Source organism: Coregonus clupeaformis, chromosome 8 (assembly GCF_020615455.1).
Source record: "Coregonus clupeaformis isolate EN_2021a chromosome 8, ASM2061545v1, whole genome shotgun sequence".
NCBI lineage: Eukaryota > Metazoa > Chordata > Actinopteri > Salmoniformes > Salmonidae > Coregonus > Coregonus clupeaformis.
The window spans coordinates 57,691,870-57,716,261 of record NC_059199.1 but is presented as its reverse complement, the minus strand read 5'-3'; the positions used below and the strand labels follow the sequence as shown (position 1 = coordinate 57,716,261).

Genomic DNA, 24,392 nt, shown 5'->3' with positions numbered 1-24,392 from the left:
GAGTGTTTTTTAATCAGTTTGATAAACATGTTTGTCCCATTGTGACATAGCCAACCATGACTTATGGAAGAATTTGACGTATTAATGGTCCCTATAAAACCCTGTAATTCTAAGAAAGAATTGTCAGATGGTTTTGAACTCAGTCAAAATCACTGCAGTATGTAGAGCGATAATGAGTAGGTCTATGTTCAGTCGTTTGTTGATAGCGACCCCGCTGAGATTCCTCCGCGAGAGGCCGCTTCTGAGTGCAGCTGGCCTGTTGTTTGCGTCCGGTTCGGCAGTCTACTTTTATAGCAAATATTACGGTATCGGTGAGGATGCACTGGCCACCGTGGAGAGCGTGGACCGTGTTGTCACGGTTGAGGAGGGTAAGTTTACATATTTGACAATGTCTAAATAGTAATAGTCCCAAATGCCACCCAATACCCTATTTCTTATTTTGACCAGGACCCATAGTTATATGGTTAAAAGGCGCTGGTCAAAAGTAGTGCACTAAATAGGGAATAGGGTGTCATTTAGGTAGCAATCATGGTGATGACATTTTTTTACAGTGTAGCCCTAGATTAACAACAACAAACAAACTTGCTCCTTTGAAACCAAACCTTTGCTTTAGGTTTAATTGAACATGTTGGTACATTATGCAGACACATAAATACATTTGATGTCATACAATATAAAACACAAGTAAATATATGATCAGCCTAACTACATGGACAGATGTCTGGTGTCTTGTAGCTAGTATTTCTTAAACTTAGAGAAAACAATCCTTTATTGTTTTTCATAAAGATAATGAGCCCACCCTGGACCAGGAGGACCCAGTCCTTGTTCAGGTAAGAATGCTGCAGGCCTATCAATAGCTTGGGTGCCAGTCTTTCTGCTCTCTTGCCAATTCCATCGTGGCAATATGATATTGGCATCACAATCCCATAAGGAGTGGACAGAGAGCTGAAACAGACTGGCACCCAGGCTATAACAATACTGCTTCATTAGCAGGAATGGTTCAATAACAATCTGTCATTCAAACTGTCATTTTACTGACTCATAAATTGATCCTGATTTTCTTCCTTAGTATGTGGTTGAGGAGGTTGGGCACCGGCCCTGTCTGGCTTTAATCCCTTGGTCTGGACCTCTGTGGGTTCCCAGCTCTGTAAGTCCATCCATTCTGATACTCTTTGGTCTTCTCTCTGGTCTTAAAACTGGTTTATGTACTTTAAACATAAACATGACGTTTTCTGAAGAACAATATGGAAATACATTTCTGTAAACATATTCCCTATTTTTTATAACTGCAGCCAACATATTACCTTACCCATGCTGGGAGGATGCTGGTGAGAGAGCTGGCAGTGTTAAACACGCAGGTAACCATGCAGATTATTGGACAAAGCTCATCTGATCTAATAGGCAGGATTACCTTCAGTATCCACTACGGTAGTGAAATACTTTGATGTTCGTTCCCTCATTTTCTCACAGATAAGGCTAGGAGGATGGTATGGAATGAACTGTCCTCTCAAAATGAACAGGTAGCCATTCATATGCAGGTACCTCAGATGTTTCCTTAACCTTTCAACACAGACCTGTGTAGTGTCTCAGAATCTATCATGCAGTAGCCTCCTCTTGTGATCCTCCCTATAGCAGTCTGTCAGACCTATAGGCTACCTGTCTATCATTCAAACTGACTTTTAATTTGATCCTGTCTTGTTCCTTAGTATGTGGATGAGGAGGTTGGGCAGCGGACCTTGGCTTTATTTGGTTGTGGTGCTGTAAGTCCATCCATTCTGATACTCTTTGGTCTTTAGACTGGTTTATGTAACTTAAACATAAACATGATGCTTTCTGTAGAACAATATGAAAATACATTTCTGTAAACATATTCCCTATTTTTGTAATAGTCTGTAACACTGCAGCCAACTTATTACCTTACCCATGCTGGACGGATGCTGGTGAGAGAGCTGGCAGTGTTAAACACACAGGTAACCATGCAGATTATTGGACAAAGCTCATTTTATCTAATTGACAGGATTACCTTCAGTATCTACTATGGTAGTGGGATACTTTGATGCCCTTAAAACTGTTCCCTCATTTTCTAACAGATTTGCAAGATTGAGCAGCACATTTCCATCTCTCGTGCTGGCATGATGGTATTGGATGAACTGTCCTCTCAGCTTGAAGAGGTAGCCATTCATCTGCAGGTACTTCAGACATGTTCTTAACATTTATATCTCAGACCTGTGTATTTCAACTATTATCATTGCAGTGGCCTCCTCTTGCAATCTTCCCTATGCCAATATTTTACTCCTATACAGTACCAGTCTATCATTCAAACTGACTCTTAAATTGATCCTGTCTTGTTCCTTAGTACGTGGATGAGGAGGTTCGGCAGCAGCCCTGTCTGGCTTTAATCCCTTGGTCTGGACCTCTGTGGGTTTCAAACGCTGTAAGTCCATCCATTCTGATACTCTCTGGTCTTTAGGGGGGCTTAAACATGAACATAACTTTTTCTAAAAGAAACTTCTGGAAATACATTTCTGTAAACATATTCCCTTTTTTTATAGCCTGTCAAACTGCAGCCAATTTATTATCTTACCCACGCTGGGAGGATGCTGGTGAGAGAGATGGCAATGTTAAACACACAGGTAACCATTCAGATTATTAACAATTACTTATCTGATCTAATAGGGATAATTACCTTTAGTATCCACTAGTAGAATACTTTGATATCTTTAAAGCTGTTCCCTCATTTTCTCAGATTTTCACAATGGAGCAGCCCATTATCATCAGTTTCACTCCTGCTAGGAGGATGGTATGGGAGGAACTGTCCTCTCAAAATGAACAGGTAACCATTCATAGGCAGGTACCTCAGATGTTTCCTTAACCTTTCAACACAGACCTGTGTAGTGTCTCAGAATCTATCATGCAGTAGCCTCCTCTTGTGATCCTCCCTATAGCAGTCTGTCAGACCTATAGGCTACCTGTCTATCATTCAAACTGACTTTTAATTTGATCCTGTCTTGTTCCTTAGTATGTGGATGAGGAGGTTGGGCAGCGGACCTGTCTGGCTTTAATCCCTTGGTCTGGTCCTCTGTGGGTTCCCAGCTCTGTAAGTCCATCCATTCTGATACTCGTTGGTCTTTAGACTGGTTTATGTAACTTAAACATAAACATGATGCTTTCTGTAGAACAATATGAAAATACATTTCTGTAAACATATTCCCTATTTTTGTAATAGTCTGTAACACTGCAGCCAACTTATTACCTTACCCATGCTGGACGGATGCTGGTGAGAGAGCTGGCAGTGTTAAACACACAGGTAACCATGCAGATTATTGGACAAAGCTCATTTTATCTAATTGGCAGGATTACCTTCAGTATCTACTATGGTAGTGGGATACTTTGATGCCCTTAAAACTGTTCCCTCATTTTCTTACAGATTTGCAAGATTGAGCAGCACATTTTCATCTCTCGTGCTGGCATGATGGTATTGGATGAACTGTCCTCTCAGCTTGAAGAGGTAGCCATTCATCTGCAGGTACTTCAGACATGTTCTTAACATTTATATCTCAGACCTGTGTATTTCAACTATTATCATTGCAGTGGCCTCCTCTTGCAATCTTCCCTATGCCAATATTTTACTCCTATACAGTACCAGTCTATCATTCAAACTGACTCTTAAATTGATCCTGTCTTGTTCCTTAGTACGTGGATGAGGAGGTTCGGCAGCAGCCCTGTCTGGCTTTAATCCCTTGGTCTGGACCTCTGTGGGTTTCAAACGCTGTAAATCCATCCATTCTGATACTCTCTGGTCTTTAGGGGGGCTTAAACATAAACATAACTTTTTCTAAAAGAAACTTCTGGAAATACATTTCTGTAAACATATTCCCTTTTTTTATAGCCTGTCAAACTGCAGCCAATTTATTATCTTACCCACGCTGGGAAGATGCTGGTGAGAGAGATGGCAATGTTAAACACACAGGTAACCATTCAGATTATTAACCATTACTCATCTGATCTAATAGGGATAATTACCTTCAGTATCCACTAGTAGAATACTTTGATATCTTTAAAGCTGTTCCCTCATTTTCTCAGATTTTCACAATGGAGCAGCCCATTATCATCAGTTTCACTCCTGCTAGAAGGATGGTATGGGAGGAACTGTCCTCTCAAAATGAACAGGTAACCATTCATAGGCAGGTACCTCAGATGTTTCCTTAACCTTTCAACACAGACATGTGTATTTCAACTGCCAATTGTCTTAGAATCTATCATGCAGTGGCCTCCTCTTGCGATCCTCCCTATTCCAGTCTGTCAGTCCTATAGGCTACCTGTCTATCATTCAAACTGACTCTTAATTTAATCCTGTCTTGTTCCTTAGTATGTGGATGAGGAGGTTGGGCACCGGTCCTGTCTGGCTTTAATCCCTTGGTCTGGACCCTTGTGTGTTCCTATCTTTGTGAGTCTATCCATTCTGATACTCTCTGGTCTTTAGAGGATATTAAAGATTAACATCAAGTCACTAGTTTTCTATAAAACCACATAATGAAAAAACATATTCCCTTGTCTTCATAGCCTGTCTTCTCCAAGGCCAAACCAGTCTACTACCTCACTCGTGCTGGGAGAATGCTGGTAACAGAGCTTGCAGTGTTAAACACACAGGTAACCAAACACATTATTAACCAAAGCTCATCTGATCTTATAGGGAGAATTTACTTTACCCTGTTCCCTTTTTTTTCACAGACTTCCAAATTGGTTATTGAGGAGCCTACCATTCACCTCACTGAAGCTGGGAGGCTAGTGCTTGACGAACTGTCAGCACCTTCAGATAGCCATTCACAGGTAGTCAATCACATTATTAGACAGTCATAGCTGATTAGTAATAGTACACATTACCATGTCCTCTATCTCCACAATTGTGTGTCTTATTAATCACAGAGCAATCTCTATAATTAGGGGATGTCTTTGTTTTTCAGCCAAATAGGGAAGACTCTGGTTTTCCCTATGAGAAGTTGCAGCTGGTTGGGAACTGGGGTTCGTTTCATTTCCATTACTGGAATATCCATTATGGACGAGTGCAGGTACTTCAGACATATTCTTAACATTTATGGACACACCTGTGTATTTGAACTCCCAATTGTCTCTGGGTTTTCTTTTGTATGTCTGTCCCTAATTGAAACCTAGGGGGAAACTTGTCGCATCGAACATCATGTGGGCTCTATATCACTGCCAGGGATTATACTCAGAACTGAAATCGCCTGCCAAATGTTATAGACATCTACAGCTAACATATAGAGAGAGGTCTGGAGACTGAAGGAGTTTTTTCTTTATAGCAAAATGAAGAGGACATGCATCACCTGTGCATTGTGAGGGGAGTGGAGAAGCAGCTGTGGTGGAGCAGAGTCATCCAGGAAAAAATCCTGGACCCATGGGTGAGAGATTCTCAACTGGTCTTTCGTCTCAAATGCACCTGATTTGTGTCAAATGACGCACATGCTATAGGTCTACTTATATTTCCTGGATGAAATGTAATGTTTCTCTGTCTCTTTTAAAGGGTCTCGTCCAGGTGGTCCTCACCAACAAGAAGCTGATTGGTATTAAGGTACAGTCAGGCAATTTTTCACAGAAAAAAATGTAAAGTGGCAAATGTCCATTTACCTATTTGAATAAATACATGTTGACAGAAAATGAAATTACACGTTCTAATCTCTTGCCTCATTTTTAGTTCCTTGGTAGAAGGATCCATGGACTCATGTCCGGCCTTGTCAAGAGGAGGTCTGAGTTCACCTATTATGAGGATGCCCAGGTACACCCCGTTGTTTCTCTGTGTTATGATTTATTTCAGTGTTTGGTTGAGGGGTTTTCAATATGGTGGTTTTCAGTGTTGGGCTGACAGTGTCACATGTTGTGTGTTAAACAGCAGGTGGATATCTCCACCACAGTGGAGGGGTACCAGGAGAGGGGGGATGAGATGATGGCATATCAGTTCTCCACCTCTGACATCATCACCACCCCTCATGAGCCGTCCTCTGGCTCCTCTCACCAGTCCCCCAGAATTCTCCGCCTCCCCCTTTCCCTTCCGATTCCCCTCCCAGTCCCCCTCCACCTTACCACTCCACCCAGGACCAGGACCAGACCCCTGACAGCACTCCTCAGGTAAAACTCTTTCTACAGTCAATAATTCTTATTTCATTTGTACTTGTGTGTACAGGTGTGTGTCATTGTTTTGGTATCGATAGGTTTGTGTTGTCTGTCAAGGGTCAAGTTGTTAGGTCAAGATGAAAGTATTGTTATGATGTCACTGAATGTTTTGTCTGCTTCAGTTGATGTTGCAGGTGAAATGCAGTTTAGTAGAGTTTAAGTTAATGTGATGTCTGTTTTAGGAGTTTGAGGAGGAGTTTGTGGAGGAGCAAAATAATGCTGCAGATGTGCCCCAGTTGCGGTGGGTTCGCTTTCATGTGTTCATCTATAGTAAAAACCTTTGCTTTGAAATAATCTGCCCAATATTGTAGTTATACAGATGTAGGATCATAATTTGAGACAGTTTTCTACAGCAGGAAAATAATCCTGCAGCAACAGGATACATTTTTCGTTAGGGAAAATCGAGTCTAAAATTTCAAAGTGGAAATTACAAACTTGAAAATTCCAAATATGCTACAAGTTTGCATTTCCTGCCGTGCAGGAAAATTCTCAGCAACAAAAGAGTGATCAAATTAAGATCCTACATTGGTATGGTCTTTCTGAATCCTGCAGTTATAATATAGGCTAACATAAAATTATTTCTTAATTTCATGGCACTGATGTTTTAGCTTCTTAGGTTGAACATTTGTTATTGAACATTTCTATTTACAGGCGTTACTTTGAAAACCAAGGGACAACCAACTTCTCTCTGAGGCTGGCCGGTATCAGACGTGCTATGGAGGTGAGAAAATGTGAATTTAGCACCTTTTGTATTTCACTTCATGAACATTTCTGGACTATTTGTAAATGTACTGTCTTGTTCTCACAGGCTCTGACATCCTCAGACAGTACCTCCCTCAATTACCTCACCCACGCTGGGAGGATGGTGTTGAGTGGACTATCCGAGCTCAACCAGCAGGTAACCAATTACATAATTGTGCAACGTTCATCAGACCAGATATATAGTTCCCACTGGGCACAGATGTCATTTCAACGTCTCGTTTTGATTTACATTTGGTTGAGTTGTCAACTAATGTGAATTCAATGTGAAATCCCCCCAAAAATTAACGTAATTGGATTTAGGTTAAAAGACGAAATTCCCTTACGTTGATGACTTCTTTCAAATCCAATCAGTTTCCCACTTTGATTCAACATCATCACATTGACATTTTTTATTGATACAACATTGATTCAACCAGTTCTTGCACAGTGGGTTACCTTTAGGCAACAGTGATTCATAGGGTTTAGTTGAAAAGTTTCAACGTCATACTAGCCAAACAATCGGAGGCCCTTTGAATTACAGACCTGAATCTTTGAGTTTATGATCTAAGTTTTAAGGAATTTTATGATTGTTTTGTTTTGAGGATGTGAGGCAGTTTCAGCAGGCCTACGACCTACTGGTGAACTTCATTAATGAGCCAGCAAACAGGGAGCGACTAGAGCAGGAGATGGCTCTCGTAGGAGTAGGTCTACATGCAAGCTCGAGCGTTAGCTGCAGGCACCGTCTTCTCATCTAACATCTACTCAATGAGACTTTCTAAAGTGCTTGTCAATGAAGATTATGTAATTATCCTATTTGTTTGACTTCAGATCGACCGCATCAACTTCGCAGATGTTTTTTATGAATTCGTTCTACTAAGCCTTCTAGAAGGAAAGACATCTCTTCCTATATCTGTAAGTGGCCCTAAGAATGGAACATCCTGTTGTTTATCTATGCTATACACACTGTTGTCATATCAGATCTGTAGACACTCACTCATGTCCCCTGTTCCTTCTCCAGGAGCCTGGTAGCTTCCTTTATCTGCTCCTGCAAGTCATAATGAGGATTGACCCTCCTGGAGGAGCCTGGACAGAGGCTGCTGAGAACTTCTACCTCCTCGTTAAGGTACATTTGCTCTCTCTCTCTCTCTCTCTCTCTCTCTCTCTCTCTCTCTCTCTCTCTCTCTCTCTCTCTCTCTCTCTCTCGTCTCTCTCTCTCTCTCTCTCTCTCTCTCTCTCTCTCTCTCTCTCTCTCTCTCTCAATAATAGTTGATGATGTGTCTGTTGTCAACAGGGCCAGATGAAGGCATGGCTACAATCCATCTTCAACCTCAATGAGTCAATCTATGAAAGCCCAGAGAGGCTCTCGGGGGAGGTGATGCGGAATCTAGAAATACAGGTTGAGTTCCTGCTGTCCAGCCTGGATTAAGGTTCCCAAACTGAGCTGAGGGCCCCATCACAAAATAAAGTGTTTTGCATTTAAACATTATCTGTCAATCGTAATCAAATGTTACATCATGTGTAGGGGAGAGTGGGGTAAGTTGAGCCATTTTTTACATTCAGCATTACTCTGTCAAGGGAAATATAGTATTATTTCAAAAATATACAGTATCTGTCACGACTTCCTCCGAGGCTGCCCCTCTCCTTGTTCGGGCAGGCTTCGGCGTTTGTCGTCACCGGCCTTCTAGCCACTGCCGCTCCTCATCTCATCATTCCATTTGTTTTGTCTTGTTTATTACACACACCTGGTTCATATCCCCTCATTAGTACCTGTATAAGTGTTCCCTCTGCCCCCTTGTCTTTGTGTGTGATTGTTTATTGTGGAGGAGAGAGAAGCTCGGTGGAGCTCCATGTATTTTGTATCGCCGGGAATATTCCCTGTGTGCCTTGTATTTTCCAGTGCCCCTGTTTTGCGCACTGGAGTGTTTTTACGCATTACTGCGTAACTCTGTGGTTCAGAATAAATCCTGTTATGCTGTGATTTACCGTCCTGCGCCTGACTCCTGCAAAATCACCTCATCACAGTATCTACATATATTTCAGGATGTTGTGTATCCCTGGAAAGAATTCATGTAAACGTTACAGTTTTGAAAACATAGCTTATCCCAAAAAAGTGGTATTTTGGCACAATTGACCCCAGGTATGGGGTAAGTTGAGCCACAGTACAGGGTAAGTTAAGCCACCTACACATTTCTGTACTGAATGAAATATTACCACTACTTTTTTAAAACCATGTCTATCTTTATTTACCAAACACAATCACTATCGCTTTTTTTGTATTTTAATCATTTTAAGCATAGTTTAACACAGGCTTAACACCTAACAAACAGTTTGTACCTAAAAAAAAACACTTTTAACATATGCCAGGCCCTGTTGATACCTCATATCCCAGCGATAATGCCTTGCATTACATCTGGAAAGAAAACACTTCCATTTTTCAACTTCCATTTTTTTTCAACTTCCATTTTTGGCACAACTTACCCCATGGCCATTGGCTCAACTTACCCCAAGGCAAAGATGTGGACTTTATTAGCCCACACAGCTACAAGCATGCACTTTCAAGCCAGGTGTAGGAGCTCATATTGAAGCTTATAGAGACCCCAACTGATGCATAAAACAATCTTAAATGATCTACTTCGGTTTAGATATAAGCATCATAAAACCTCTAACACAATAGCTCAATTTACCCTTTTGGCTCAAATTACCCCACTCTCCCCTATGGATACATATGGAGTTCAAATCATCATTGGTCATCTGTGTTTTGATACAATCCTCTGCTCTGATTTAAACAACAGGGATTAAATTATCATCATATCTGATGGATGTTGGAAGAATAATTCTGTCCTAACTGGTACAAGATGAGTTGGGGTCCCACCTCACTAGAAGCAGATTATTTTAAGGCTTTTATTGTAGCCTTCTATAATATTAATACAGTTGCCTATGTAATAGTACTGATTGTATATTCATCAGATTTGAAAGAAGCAACATGAACTACGGTAAACTACAAGTGCCAGTAAGTAACCCTACTCCAGGTGCAATATTCACTATAGCCCACTAGAGGACAGCATGGCTTCATGAACCGGTCATTTTTCACAGTTATGGCTAAGAATACAATAACCTGTTGCATTAATGGCATGTACTGTAACTGGAATGACAAGTTAATCAATGTCAAGAACAATGTTTGCATATCTAGTCTCACAATGCAGACAGGTGATGCATGCTTGCCAAATTTCCTGAGGCCATTTTCCGGGAAAAGCCTGAGTGTGCTGTCTTTTTAACGGTTCCGGTCTGAAGTTTAACAAAACAGATAACTCACAATAAGCCTTCAAGCCTGATAGATACATACTATATTTTGGCCCGTAAGTCCATTAATTGCAGATATTCCCTTTCAAATGGTGTTCATCTAAGGCAGTTAAAGAAAACAGATAGCTTGCAAAGGGGTATGGAATGCCATTAGAGTTCACTTGCTGTGTAGTTCTATTTCTCCTGTGGAAAGTGTTATGGTTCATGGTCAATTATTGCCTAATTCTTCTCTCATTGCCCAACATCCACTAAGTGCTACCGTTGAAATACTAAAAACTTGTTTATAAGATGTTGCGTACACAAACTTTTGACCTGCTAGCCCCCCAACCCCATCGTGCGATCTTAACACAAACGTAAAATAGCTAATAGAATCTTTGTAGTCAATAGCAAACCCTTTTCTGGTTCTGACCTTCTCTCCAAAAATGGGCCATGATTGCAAAACTGTAAACAAAAGATAAATTGCATCCAATCGTCACATGCATTGCAAAGGACTGTACAGCAGGACTTCAGATATGTATCAGAAATGAAATGCCATTAGCTGGCCTCAGAAAATCTTTGTAACAAGCGGAACAAACAGTCAGTGATCAGGCAGATACTGAGGCTGCATGCATAGATGTGCCCCAGACACTAATTGAGGTTGTTGTCTGCTGGTCCTAGACAGCCACTTTTAATTTGAATGGTACTTCAATTAGGTTAGCCACTGCTGTGACTGGGCAGGCAGACTGTTGTCCTATTAAAGTCCATTAGTTTCCCCGGAAACGGAATATCTTAAAACAGGAGGACGAATCAATTGAAATTAGACCACAGATGCATTCTTATTGTGCTGGAAGCAGGGAGTCCTGACAAAGAAGTAGTTTGTATTTTTTTGAAATTTCTTTGGAGGATTTCATAGGTGATTTTAGGCTTTTTTAATTTAATATGTCACATTTGAAGGGACTTTACTTAGCTCCAACAGCATTCGACTGAAATGCATTTAGGCAGAGGTAGAGGTAATATCCTGAGATACTGAAATGTGACTATGCATATCATGCACATTCATATTGTGATAATGATAAATACACAATATATCGGCCAGCCCTAATGCAGATGGCTTATGTTGTAAAGCAAGGATGATGATTCCATGTCCTCATAAAGATCCCAACATAAATCAATATCTACATCATCAACTGACACTGAGTCAGTGTACCCATTAAGCTACCAAGATGATATCTCCTGGTATTTTCACTGGGCAAACTTAAATCAGAATTCTTTAACAGGCTTGCCACAGTTTCTAATTTTTCCAGCACTGTTCAGAATTCCCACTCATAGCTTGCCTTCCTCAACCAGTTTGTTAAGGCCATTGCAGATCTTTGTGAGACTGGGCCAGAGAGGGCCACCGGGGGTGTAGAGGTTGGTCAGGAGGTCTGGGTCAGAGTAGTGGTTGAAGACATGCCGAATACGCCCGAAGGATTTGGGTGTCAGGTGTTTCTCCACAAGCTTCAGCAGGATGTCCCTACAATCCGTCAGAAGCGCCGTCATGACATCCTTATCAAATGTGAACTCCACCTGGGCCAGAGGGATGGGCGAATAAGATATTAGTGACAGCACAGTAGTAATTACAACACAGTTATTATAACAGCTGTAATCACCATTTAAGGTGCCAGTTTATGGTATTGGCTTTAGGATGGAGACTATTGTAAGTGGGGCATTGTTGTTTCCTATTAAAGTCCCCTTAGGATTCTGTCCAGATAGTTTGACATTTTAGTAGGTATAATGAATTACTTAGGGAGATGTTAGTAGGTTCTATCATGCATGCTTTAGGTTGGGCCTTCATGCAGAGTTCAAATAAGGCTTTGAAGAGTTCAAAACTTTCTGATGTAAAGTTACCTCCTGGAAGCTGATTGCCGTCATGGCCCCCTGGTGCAGCTTCTTCTTGAAGTCCTGAGCCAGGCTGAGCTCCTCTTTACTGAAGCGGTTGTGCCGAAAGAGAACGCCCACCTTTACCACCACCTTTACCAGGTCCTTGACCACCTTCTGGGCCTCTGTGCGGTTTCCAGAGTGTTCCTTGGAGATGCGGTAGAACTCGTCTAGGATTTCGCTGCTGGTGTCGTCAATTAACATCTGCACCATGGATTTGCTGGCCATGTGGCTGAGGATTTTCTTCTGGGCCTTCATGGCCATGTCCTTAGAGCTGAATGACTCCATTTTGACTCTGGGAAGGATATGGAGAGTTGATGGGACAGAATAAGTGGGTTAAGTGAAATATCTGATTGTCTGGTCTCAGCCATGCTAGTTCACTGATGTACGCTGGTTTTCTCTGTCAAATTACCTTTATCATTTTACTGCAGTGGGCTAAATCCAGTCACACAGAGTGATTCTTGGTAGTCTTAAACAAATCTACTTTAAAACAAAAGTATACACTTCACACACATGGTCATGGTCTTTCAAAAAAGACAGCTGTACCATGTCAGATATACAGTTGAAATGTATTCAATTTTGAGTTTGTGTCCCAATATTACACTTTATATATACTGAACAAAAATATAAAAGTCTTGGTCCCATGTTTCATGAGCTGAAATAAAAGATCCCAGAAATGTTCCACACGCACAAAAAGCGTATCCCTGTTAATGAACATTTCTCCTTTGCCAAGATAGTCCATCCACCTGACAGGTGTGGCATATCAAGAAGCTGATTAAACAGCATGATCATTACACAGGTGCACTTTGTGCTTGCGACAATAAAAGGCCACTCTAAAATCTGCAGTTTTGTCACACAACACAATGCCACAGATGTCTCAAGTTTTGAGGGAGCGTGCAATTGGCATGCTGACTGCAGGAATGTCCACCAGAGCAACCATAAGCTGCCTCCAACGTCGTTTTAGAGAATTTGGAAGTACATCCAATCGGCCTCACAACCGCAAACCACGTGTAACCAGGCCAGCCCAGGACGTCCACATACGGCTACTTCACCTGCGGGACCAGCCACTCAGACAGCTGATGAAACTGAGGAGCATTTCTGTCTGTAATGAAGACATTTTGTGGGGAAAAACTCATTCTGATTGGCTGGGCCTGGCTCCCAAGTGGGTGGGCCTATGCCCTCCCAGGCCCACCCACGGTTGTGCCCCTGCCCAGTCATGTGAAATACATAGATTAGGGCCTAATGTATTTATTACAATCGACTGATTTCCTATTTGAACTGTAACTCAAAATCTTAGAAATTGTTGCATGTTGCCTTTATATTTTTGTTCAGTATAGTATTATCTCGACAAAGGAGAAGTTCCAGGATAAAATAAACTAAGTCCAAATTTCCATAATCTTAGCCTATGACCTTATTCCCAATGACATATTCTCTCTAGAATCTTCTGAATACCTCATCATGTAGCATTGCACAGTACATTAAGTACTGTAATTGCAGGACTGTGTATGACCTGTTATTGCAGGGGTTAATATCGCTTCACTCAAGGTCCAGTGGCACAAATGGATAAAAGTGCAAACAATGATATAATTGCTCCTGGAAACGGGTGTCTCCTCAATAAGTAAATGTGATGTAATCTGTTTGATCTTCTATTCCTCAGGGGATGTTTTCAATGGAACACTCCATGATGCTGCATGGTTGCTCGGATACCAACAGGAAGTATGATAAAACATGTCACATCACCCAGCCTTTGGAGCTAGATGGTTCTGATAGCCTGAAGGGTAAAAACATTTGTACAGTAGAGGAAGTCTAAGATACACTGCAGCTACCAGTTTTCCTTAAATGCACTGACTCTGTCATAGGTGTGTTTGACATAGTCTATGGTAAAAAGGTAATTAACCAATTGCATGGATTATGAAGACCCACTTTGCAACCAGTCAGCTACATGTTATTTCATTAATCTGTGTGAGAATGATAGGAGATTCAGACTATGCGTATTATCACCTACTCATATGTGGTTATATAAACCACAGCTAAGACTTTCTTGTTGACCACATACGTTAGAAACCTTGAACAAAGATAAAACCAGACACTTAAGTTAATGAAGTAGGTCAGATAGGTGGGAAATCACACTGTAAACTCACGTGCGTATCCCTTCAAGTTTGCATATCTAATGGTTATGCCTCTGGGTTTGCACATAATGTACATTTTCAACACCCATCAGCATCTGCCTGCTTTGCCTGGTAAAGGTTACAGATACTGCATCAACTTATTTCCCCCTCTTCTGATTTGAATAGACCCAACTTATTCCCCGTCTTCTGATTTGAATAGACCCTGCTAAAATAAGCAATGTGGACCTCGGGTGGGAGGCTTTGTCTAATTCAGACACACAGCATAAAAGCAGCTCTGTAAGACTAGTCTTTTACCCTATGATTAACATTTTGATCACTTACAGTGCCCTCCGTAATTATTGGGACAGTGACACATGTATTGTTGTTTTGGCTCTGTACTCCAGCACTTTTTGTACATTCTCCCCCCATTTTAGGTGACCAAAAGTATTGGGACACATTCACTTATATGTGTATTAAAGTTGTAAAAAGTGTAGTATTTGGTCCCATATTCCTAGAACGCAATGATTACATAAGGTTTATGAATCTACAAGCTTGTTGGATGCATTTTCTGTTTGTTTTGGGTGTGTTTCAGATTATTTTGTGCCCAATAGAAATGAATGGTAAATAATGTATTGTGTCATTTTGGAGTCACTTGTAGTGTAAATAAGACTTTCTAAACACTTCTAAATTAATGTGGATGCTACCATGATTACGGATAATCCTGAATGAATCGTGAATAATGATGAGAGAGAAAGTTACTGACAAACAAATATCATACCCCCCAAAAAATGCTAACCTCCCTTGTTATTGTAATGGTGAGAGGTTATGTCTTGGGGGTCTGATACAGTAATATAGAATATGCCATTTAGCAGACACTTTTATCCAAAGCAACTTACAGTCATGCGTGCATACATTTTTGTGTATGGGTGGTCCCGGGGATCGAACCCACTACCCTGGTGTTACAAGCGCCATGCTCTACCAGCTGACCTACAGAGGACCATTTGTGTGTCTGTAACTTTCTCACTCATCATTATTCACGATTCATTCAGGACTATCCGTAATCATATTATATTCTTATTTCCAATCAAATGTATTCCAAAATGACACAATCAATATTTACCATTCATTTTCCTATTTGGCACAAATAATCTGAAACACAACCAAAAAAACAGCAAAGGTTTGATATAATCATTGCGTGCTAGGAATATGGGACAAAATACTAAACTTCTGACTACTTTAATATACATATAATATACATTTTGGTCACTAAAAATGGGGGGACTATGTACAGAAAGCGTTGTAATATCTAAACGGTTCACCCGATATGGATGAAAATACCCTAAAATTAAGGCTGACAGTCTGCACTTTAACCTCATAGTCATTGTATCATTTCAAATCCAAAGTGCTGGAGTACAGCACCAAAACAACAACAAATGTGTCACTGTCCCAATAATTACAGAGGGTTCAAACTTGGCACAGTTAAAATGTTGAAGTGCATTTGCACACCTTTGTCATGTGTGATTCCTTGAAACATAGCCTACATGAAACCTGACCTACATCAAAAGTCTGGCTGTTTTGTTACAAAATGTAAGGCACCTTTTTACGGAAGTGTCTGACTTCCTGTGTGAAACAGTCATAAGACGGAGACATTGATATGAAATAGAAGAAGTTGGCTACCAGTGCCCTGTATAATGTAACTGTCTATCCACCGCTCAAAATGGCTTGGCCTCAAACACATTCAGATGACACACTCCTTCAAACAGTGAAAGTCACATTTCCTGGTGGGTCAATGTAAGCTAAAGCTAACAGAGCTAATAGTTAGCTGTCTGAAAAGCTCTACAACGTAGGCTCCCAATTTCAATTTGCAACATGACCTTCTGTGTTGATGAAGAAGCATAACAATCCCATGAATGAGTGCACACGCACAAACTCACAAGCGTATACACATGCACACAACACACACAACACACACACAGTTGCCCACAGAGTTGTTTTTCATCTGCTAGAAAGCTATGATCACTCTGTTTCCTACAAGGTTTTGTCTTTAATTTAATTTTATTATCACTTCACCTTTATTTAACCAGGTAAGCCAGTTGAGAACAAGTTCTCATTTACAACTGCGACCTGGCCAAGATAAAGCAAAGCAGTGCGATAAAAACAACAACACAGAGTTACATATGGGGTAAACAAAACATAAAGTAAAAAATACAACAGAAAATATATATACAGTGTGTGCGAATGTAGTAAGTTATGGAGGTAAGGCAATAAATAGGCCATAGTGCAAAATAGTTACAATTTCGTATAATACTGGAATGATAGATGTGCAAAAGATGATGTGCAAATAGAGATACTGGGGTGCAAATTAGCAAAATAAATAACAATATGGGGATGAGGTAGTTGGGTGGGCTAATTTCAGAAAGGCTGTGTACAGGTGCAGGGATCGGTAAGCTGCTCTGACAACTGACGCTTTAAGTGGCTCTGATAGTCATAGAAGTGGTCATTGTTGCTAAACCGATGGTCTAATATAGTCTTGCCAAAAATATGACTTCCTCATATTTTCCATGCATTCTCCATCTCTAGCAATGTAGCCAAGCACCCACTCTTTAAAACAGGTTTGACATGGTTAATGTCTTACATACAACTGAGGCTATGGAGTTTAAATAACGCTGTTTTGGGGCAAAAATGTCTGAGCTCATTTGAAGGCACCTGGCTGCACTGTACACCGACTCATAGACAAAAATGTACTTATACACAAACACACAAGTATGCACAACAACACATACACTCACACACACTGCATGCTAGCAGATACCCATAGACTTCCAGTGATTGCGCTAACGCTAGTTAGCCTTGGCTCACTAAACTACCTCTAACTTCACAAACCACACATCATCTTCCACTGAAATTAGAGTGCTATGAAATGCTTACCTGAGTGCCTATGGACTCTTGACTCCAGATAGACTCAGTGCTCCTGAGTCAGATGATAAGTCTCCTAGAAGAGGCTTCACATAAAGGGGTTGGATGATCACAGTGCCCTCTCGCAATACCGACCTCCCTGTCTCTGTGACTCTGCCTAACTCAGATGCATTTCCTGAAATAACAAATTTTTGTTGTCACGCCCCAGAGTGGTGTATTTCTCTCTCTCTCTCTCTCTCTCTCTCTCTCTCTCTCTCTCTCTCTCTCTCTCTCTCTCTCTCTCTCTCTCTCTCTCTCTCTCTCTCTCTCTCTCTCTCTCTCTCTCTCTCTCTCTCTCTCTCTGTGTGCACCAGAACAGTTATTCACAGAAAATATGAATAAATTGATTAAAATAAATGAACTTTGCAGTAACACAGTGATTTGTATTGTGAATGAAATGGTCCCTGCTCTCTGGAAGCAGTATTTCAAAACCTTTAGGGAAGCTGTGTCTGGGCTGTTTCCAAAGTTGTGCAACAACACAGGCATGCCCCTCACTTTAGTTTCATGGGAGTGTAAAGGAACGTGGCAACAACAGTTACACACACTCAAGACAATTGCCTTCTCAACTATTCCAAACTGAAACTAGATTAATTTAAGAGAATTTGCATTGTAAAACTATTCAGTAACTCGATAACTTTCATATAATTGCAATCTCATTGTTAAAGGGTGTGATATTTCACTGGACAAAGCTATTATTTGGCTAAATGAACAGGCTATAATTAAGCTGCAGTATCTACACCCAAAACTGAAGCAGATCGTGATGAGGTAACATCATAATGTTGTGTCAGGTAACCCTTGAGTCAAGCAGCTCTTGTTGGTCTAGCCTAAATGCAGGGGGGAAAGAAGTCTAAACCCATGTGTGCATTTCTCCTGCCTCTGTCATTTAGAGGACAAGAGAAAACATTGCCAGACATAGGAAAGATTTAACACACAGGAGATTTAAAAGCAATTTGGAATGGATAGCTGTTTGATAATAATGGTTAGCTGTTAGTTGCTTTCACTTCTGCAACCCTTTCATATCAGTGCAGATGAATGAAGAGAGGTGAGGAGAGGAAGCAACGTTACACTATTGAGACACACCCTACTGCACATTAGACAACTTCTATTTTTCTGAGCTGATGGCTTTTTCACAGGCTATTGACACCTGATTGAGTGTGATCCTAAACTGTACACCAGGTGGCAGTAAAGTCTAGGGAAGGGATAGTCTAAGCTAAGGTATCAGCATGCAATTACTTTAAAAAAGGCCCTAAACCACTAGATTGATTGTTCAATTGAACATAAACAGTCATCCCCCAAGATCAGGTGTTTTTGTTGCAAGCAAAAGGTTGGCAAATTCTCCCTCAAAAATAAGTAAGGCTTTGTCAAAATGTTGTACGTTTGCAGAAAGGTTGATTATATGCATAAAGTGTGTAAAGTCTGTTCCATATGCATTCAATGACACCGGTTGCCTTGGCAACAGACAGGAAGTGCAATGCAAGCAGTTTCCTTCTTGATTCTTCACTATCAGCAAATGAGATCAAACGGAAGTAGAAATACTGTTTTGGTGACTCCTGTGTTGCCAAAGTTATCCTGGGGCTTTTCTCAGGCTTTTCTCCAAATACTAATAGTGGCAGTGATGGCAGATTTGAATTGTGTTGTTGATTTCTGTAAGCAGGAAGTCTCCCCACCATGTATGAATATGTCCTATGGCTGAGTCTACATTTAATTTCACTCACCCTTGTGCAATTACACGTCATTATTGTAGTATGCCTCTACCAGTAGATGGCAGTGGCCTTCTAGGTCTGAGTATTGACTTTCACTTCTCCCTGTAATTTCTGTATGGTATTCAGGATGATTGAATTGAGCCTACCCAATGTGCTATGTCATCAGAAAACAACCAGTTGTATTCAGAATGTGTTAGGTATTGATTGACATATTTTGCTTACCTCAGAATCAAGTATTAAGTTGATTTGACTTTAGAGCACGACCACTCTGATCCCAACAGTATGTGCGTCAGTGTCTATACTGTCTATACAAAGTCCACTAGAGGGCACTGTTGCTCTTTAGAATCCACCACTGACATTTATGAGACTGAATGCAGGGGTGTAGTGTACCTCTACTGCTGATGCTAGATCTGTTTGTTCCACCAATAGGCCCTTTTCACGATGACGTCATCTAACTTCCGCCTTTCCGCGTAGCAGGTTAACTTCACTTCCGTTCGCCCGTAACCTGAGACTTCTCAACGAAAATACAACTGTTGACCACTAACTAGCAAGCTAGCTACTTGAAGAAATTCCAAAAGGTACGTTTAAGTTAAATTAGTAAAGTTAAGAGTAATAATGTTTACGTATATGCAATGGTTTGTAACTTGCTAACGTTATTGTTAATTCATAATTGTTCACTGCCTTAGTTACTTAAAAGTGGGCTAACGTTAGCTAACAACAACTTATGACAGAGGCAATGGCACTGTCTTAAAGCCCATGGTAACATAGTGAGCACTTTGAAAAAGAAGTGCTACTATGTGATTACATAGTGCTTTCCCAGCAGAGCAGGAACATGACATGTGATTGAGTACCACAGGAACCTCTGCAGAGTCTAGTGTAACCTGTTCATAGAGACATAACAATTAGTGCTGTACTTACAAAACATTTTTTCTGCGTTTCATTATAAACTACTGTACACAATTTTCAAAACCCAATTTCTTTTTTTAATTAAGAAAAATTGGCTGTTCTGAAACCTTTGACAAGTAGTGCCAACACTTATCGAAAATTTGAACATTTTGAGTTATCACAGAATCTTTCCCAGTCTTTATTGTCGTCAACAACCCACATCGGTTTGTAAGAATTTCGTTGTGTATTAAGTTTAATGATACAAAATCAGAGCTCAGACTGAGAAACAAACTGATCCACAGTGGAACTTTGTGGAATCATTCTTATTAAATCTGCAACCGCAGCAAAACACAACAAAAAGAAAACTTATCTATCTTAACCTATCTTATCATAATGTTAGAGAACTGTTTATCTGAGAAACCTGAAGCCGATGAGCCTCCTCATTTTTTTTTTTTTTTCTGTAACATCGCCCTCTCACTGTCACCTCACCGTTAACTACACTTGAGACTGTTTCAATACAGTGATTGGGAGAAAGGGCGCAGCATTAGCCATTAATACATTACTGACTCTTATCTTACGGTCGATACAAACAGCAGTAATATTAAAAAGAGGCTGCAAAACAGAAACTCGTCAGCTCATAACCTTCGCTAGCATAGGGCTAATTTAAGCTAAATAAAGATAAACACGTACCTTCATAATCAAACAGGTAACCTTCAACGAAGAACTTGTAGCCTTTATCAAGCTTCGATCTTGAAGTAAGGGACCACTTGTCAGCAAGTCGTTCTACGTCGTTAAGTCGTATTGGTGGCAGATGTGAAAGGGACTGGGTGAACTCCATAATGATGTGCTACTAGCTAAGCGTTCCTAAGCGACACCGGATGTAAACATAACCTGCATCGCGGCAGAACGGAAGTTGTCTGACGTCACGTGAAAAGGGCCTATACTGTAACATTTAGCAAAGAGTTCAAAGCCTCAAAAACTGATCCCGAACCAGAGTTCTGGACACTTGCTCATCTGCAAGAATACCCAGGTTGATCATTTTTTGCGAATAACTGTACAAGGAGAAGCTAGCTCTGTGTGGTAAAGGCATTGGTAAAGGTATAGAGCAGAGGTTAGGGAACAGGACTTGAGCCAGGATGTCAGCCTGTCCTGAGGGGGTAGAAGGCACCAAGAGAGAGAACTATTAGGTTGCACATCGTGAGCCTCCATAGTCTGTAGTAATTCCTCCCCAGTCTTGCTACGGTATAAATAAAGGCATCCTATGAATATGTGGGTATCTGTTAAGCAGCATTGTAACCAAGGCGAAGAAGTGATTAAACAATGCTCAACTCACAGAAACTTCATTTTGCACTTTTTTCTCCATTGTTTGAACTCCTCCATACCCACAGGAGCATTGACCTCACACATCCATGTTGCTTCAAATTCATAAACTGTTTTCATGTCGGATTTGCCTTTTTTTTTGCCAGCAAATCTGTTTGAAGTTATTATGAAGTGAAGTGACTCAAATATTACTTGGGCAACAACAATGGACATGGCTTTGATGTGAATAAAAACAATTATGCTATACATTTTTGAATCACACATACACTAAATGACTAAAAGTATGTGGACACCTGCATGTCGAACATCTTAGATGTTGGAACATTGCAGCGGGGACTTGCTTCCATTCAGCCAGAAGAGCATTAGTGAGGTTGGGCACTGATGTTGGGCGGTTAGTCCCGCAGTCGGTGTTCCAATTCATCCCAAAGGTGTTCGATGGGGTTGAGGTCAGGGCTCCGTGCAGGCCAGTCAAGTTCATTCACACTGATCTTGACAAACCATTTCTGTACGGACCTCACTTTGTGCTGAAACAGGAAAGGGCCTTCCCCAAACTGATGCCACAAAGTTGGAAGCACAGAATCGTCTAGAATGCTGTGTGCTGTAGTGTTAAAGATTTCCCTTCGCTGGTACTAAGGGACCTAGCCCGAACCATGAAAAACAGCCCCAGACCATTATTCCTCCTCCACCAAACTCTACAGTTGGCACTATGCATTGGGGCAGGTAGTGTTCTCCTGGCATCCTCCAAACCCAGATTCGTCCGTCGGACTGCCAGATGGTGAAGTGTGATACATCACTCCAGAGAACATGTTTCCACTGCTCCAGAGTCCAAAGGCGGCGAGCTTTACACCACTCCAGCTGATGTATTGTGCATAGTGATCTTAGGCTTGTGTGCGGCTGCTTGGCCATGGAAAACCATTTTATTAAGCTCCCGAAGAACAGTTCTTGCGCTGACGTTGTTTCCAGAGGCAGTTTGGAACTCGGTAGTGAGTGTTGCAACCGAGGACAGACGAGGACGCGCTTCATCACTCGGTGGTCCAGTTCTGTGAGCTTGTGTGGCCTACCACTTCGTGGCTGAGCCGTTGTTGCTCCTAGAGGTTTCCACTTCACAATAACATTACTTACAGTTGACCGAGGCAGCTCTAGCAGGGCAGAAATTAGACGAATTGACTTGTTGGAAAGGTGACGGTGCCACGTTGAAAGTCACTGAGCTCTTCAGTAAGGCCCTTCTACTGCCAATGTTTGTCTATGGAGATTGCATGGCTGTGTGCTCGATTATATACACCTATCAGCAACGGGTTTGGCTGAAATTGCCGAATCCACTAATTTGAAGGGGTGTCCACATACTTTTGTATATATAGTGTATGATTCCCAGTTTCCAAGAGTTACCAACATCCTTCATGTCTTTATATGCATTTTTCATGTTCTGCACTTGAACCAGTGGGATGTGGGTACAGTATATTTCCTTGTTCTCAGGTCTATGTGATGACAGATCTCAGATTGACAGATGATCTGGAGTGGATCCATTATCAGAGTGGTATAGTCTCCTCGTAGCAACACTGTCTCTTTGGCCAGCTGTGCCAAGCAAGCGACAGAGGAGAGCATGTGAGCTAATCTGTTAGCTTTGGGCAGGTTACTTTTCCCATTAAGTTTTTTTTTTAGCCCCTTTGCACTGTCACCTGCCTGTGTTCATCCTCTGGGTTAGAATGTACTGTAGCGTCTGTCACCACCCCAACTCTCTAGCTCAACTGCCAGGGAATCTGATAGAGGATGGAGTGTCAAGATAATGGTCAAGGTGGATTGTAGAGCTTGATACAGAGACACAGAGACACAGAAACCCTAACACCTGGAATCTCTCTTTCCCCCACTCAACCTCCCCCCTTTCTATTTAACTTTCTCTCTCTAACGCTCTCTGTCTTTCTTACTGCATTAAGCCTTTCTCTCTGTCTCTTTCTTCTCACTCGCACTAATAATTTCTCTCCCAGAAACATTACTCTCCCAGAGTGAGTGACAGCTGGTCTACATATGTGTGTGGGAGAGTAGATGTGGTCACAGCAGACCTTCCACGTACAGCACTTCTGTTTCATGAATCAGGACCAGCAGCTAACCTGAGAGGCTACCAGTGCAGAGGGGAAAAGGGGAGACGTGGCGGAGGAGGAGAGCTTTTTTGCAGGGGTGAACTACGGCTGAAACCTTGGCATTCCTTGGCATAAGGGCACAGTACTGAACCCAGCCAACAACGGGGGATGTTGAGCATTGTGTGTGTATGAGGAGCAGGGGAACAGAGACCAAGTCATGGAGAAGATATTATTGTTTGTGTGTGTGTGCGTGTGCGTGGATGCGTGCGTACATGTTTGTGTGTGTGTTTGTGTGCACGCAGATGTTTTAAAGATGGCATATTAGTGTGCAAGTGCGTTAATCTCCATACGGCAGATGAATCCCCCTATGATCAGTAATGTATGCACGTTACGCTCCCCAAAGAATATCAGTTATACTGACAATCCTCTCAGCACCCCCTTCTTTGGGTAAACTCTCCAAACAGCACTTCCTGCCAGCTCCAGAGTGACTAGAGGAACATTAGCGATGCAGTGTTTCTACTGTCAAACTACTGCTGTTGGCCTGAGTAAATAAACACGGTATCTGAAACAGTCTAGCCCCACTGGGCACAGACATCAATTCAATGTCTATTCCACGTTGGTTCAATGTAATTTCATTGAAATGACCTGGAAACAACGTTGATTCAACCAGTGTGGGGCCCAAATTACTGAATGTTTCCTTAACATTCTCAAATTGTTTTTGACCTAACACATTTTTCAGCAACATATTAAAAACAACTTCACTACAATTTTGTCACTTTGGTAATGATTAATTTAGGACACATAAGAGGAAACATTCCTTTTTGAATTCCAGTTTGTTGTGACGTACTATCAATACACTGGTCTGTTTGCTTCAAAATATGTTTGTAAATGTCGCAAAAATGCTCTCTTTAAGACTGATCAAAGTGGCAAGAAAGCTACAGTATACACAACCATGTCCAGACATCATTTTGCAGCCCTTTGCAAACATTCTGGTAACGTTCTAAGACCTACATATTCATCACCCTGGCGCAAATAAAATACCTATTCATCCTAGGCTTGACAGGTTCTCCATGAGGCAGCTCCTCTGCCTGCCTTTCCTACAAACACAGAAAGGGATTTTCTATAAAGTGTGGAGAAGCTCACTAGCCTGTGTGTAAATGTCATCCCCATCCTGGTAAATGCCATTTCACACCACAAAGGCTACAGCCTGAGCGTGAGGA

General features: G+C 41.3%; 2 protein-coding genes and 3 long non-coding RNA genes across 5 annotated transcripts; 4 read left to right on the top strand and 1 right to left on the bottom strand.

The window, feature by feature from the left end:
- Positions 1-1,926: 1,926 nt before the first annotated feature.
- LOC121572017 lies at positions 1,927-2,398 on the top strand. The gene is made up of 3 exons (XR_006661366.1): positions 1,927-1,970; positions 2,091-2,189; positions 2,357-2,398. It is a non-coding gene; the product is annotated as an uncharacterized LOC121572017 (long non-coding RNA).
- On the top strand, positions 2,395-3,059 carry LOC121572013. The gene is made up of 4 exons (XR_006001794.1): positions 2,395-2,434; positions 2,553-2,633; positions 2,747-2,833; positions 3,020-3,059. It is a non-coding gene; the product is annotated as an uncharacterized LOC121572013 (long non-coding RNA).
- A 204-nt stretch (positions 3,060-3,263) lies between these two features.
- LOC121572016 lies at positions 3,264-3,735 on the top strand. Its single transcript, XR_006001797.2, has 3 exons — positions 3,264-3,307; positions 3,428-3,526; positions 3,694-3,735. It is a non-coding gene; the product is annotated as an uncharacterized LOC121572016 (long non-coding RNA).
- Positions 3,736-6,108: 2,373 nt separating this feature from the next.
- Positions 6,109-8,411, top strand: LOC121564535 (mitoguardin 1-like). Its single transcript, XM_045222400.1, has 8 exons — positions 6,109-6,144; positions 6,372-6,430; positions 6,841-6,910; positions 6,998-7,087; positions 7,533-7,631; positions 7,759-7,842; positions 7,949-8,053; positions 8,222-8,411. Exons 3-8 carry the CDS (start codon positions 6,905-6,907, stop codon positions 8,354-8,356), a joined length of 519 nt encoding a protein of 172 aa, XP_045078335.1. The 5' UTR covers positions 6,109-6,144; positions 6,372-6,430; positions 6,841-6,904; the 3' UTR covers positions 8,357-8,411.
- A 1,846-nt stretch (positions 8,412-10,257) lies between these two features.
- LOC121572011 (tumor necrosis factor alpha-induced protein 8-like protein 2) lies at positions 10,258-17,303 on the bottom strand. The gene is made up of 3 exons (XM_041883859.2): positions 17,163-17,303; positions 12,097-12,421; positions 10,258-11,775 (listed from the first exon to the last, which is right to left on the bottom strand). The coding sequence occupies exons 2-3, from the start codon at positions 12,412-12,414 to the stop codon at positions 11,533-11,535; spliced, it is 561 nt and encodes a 186-aa protein (XP_041739793.1). The 5' UTR covers positions 12,415-12,421; positions 17,163-17,303; the 3' UTR covers positions 10,258-11,532.
- Positions 17,304-24,392: the final 7,089 nt, after the last annotated feature.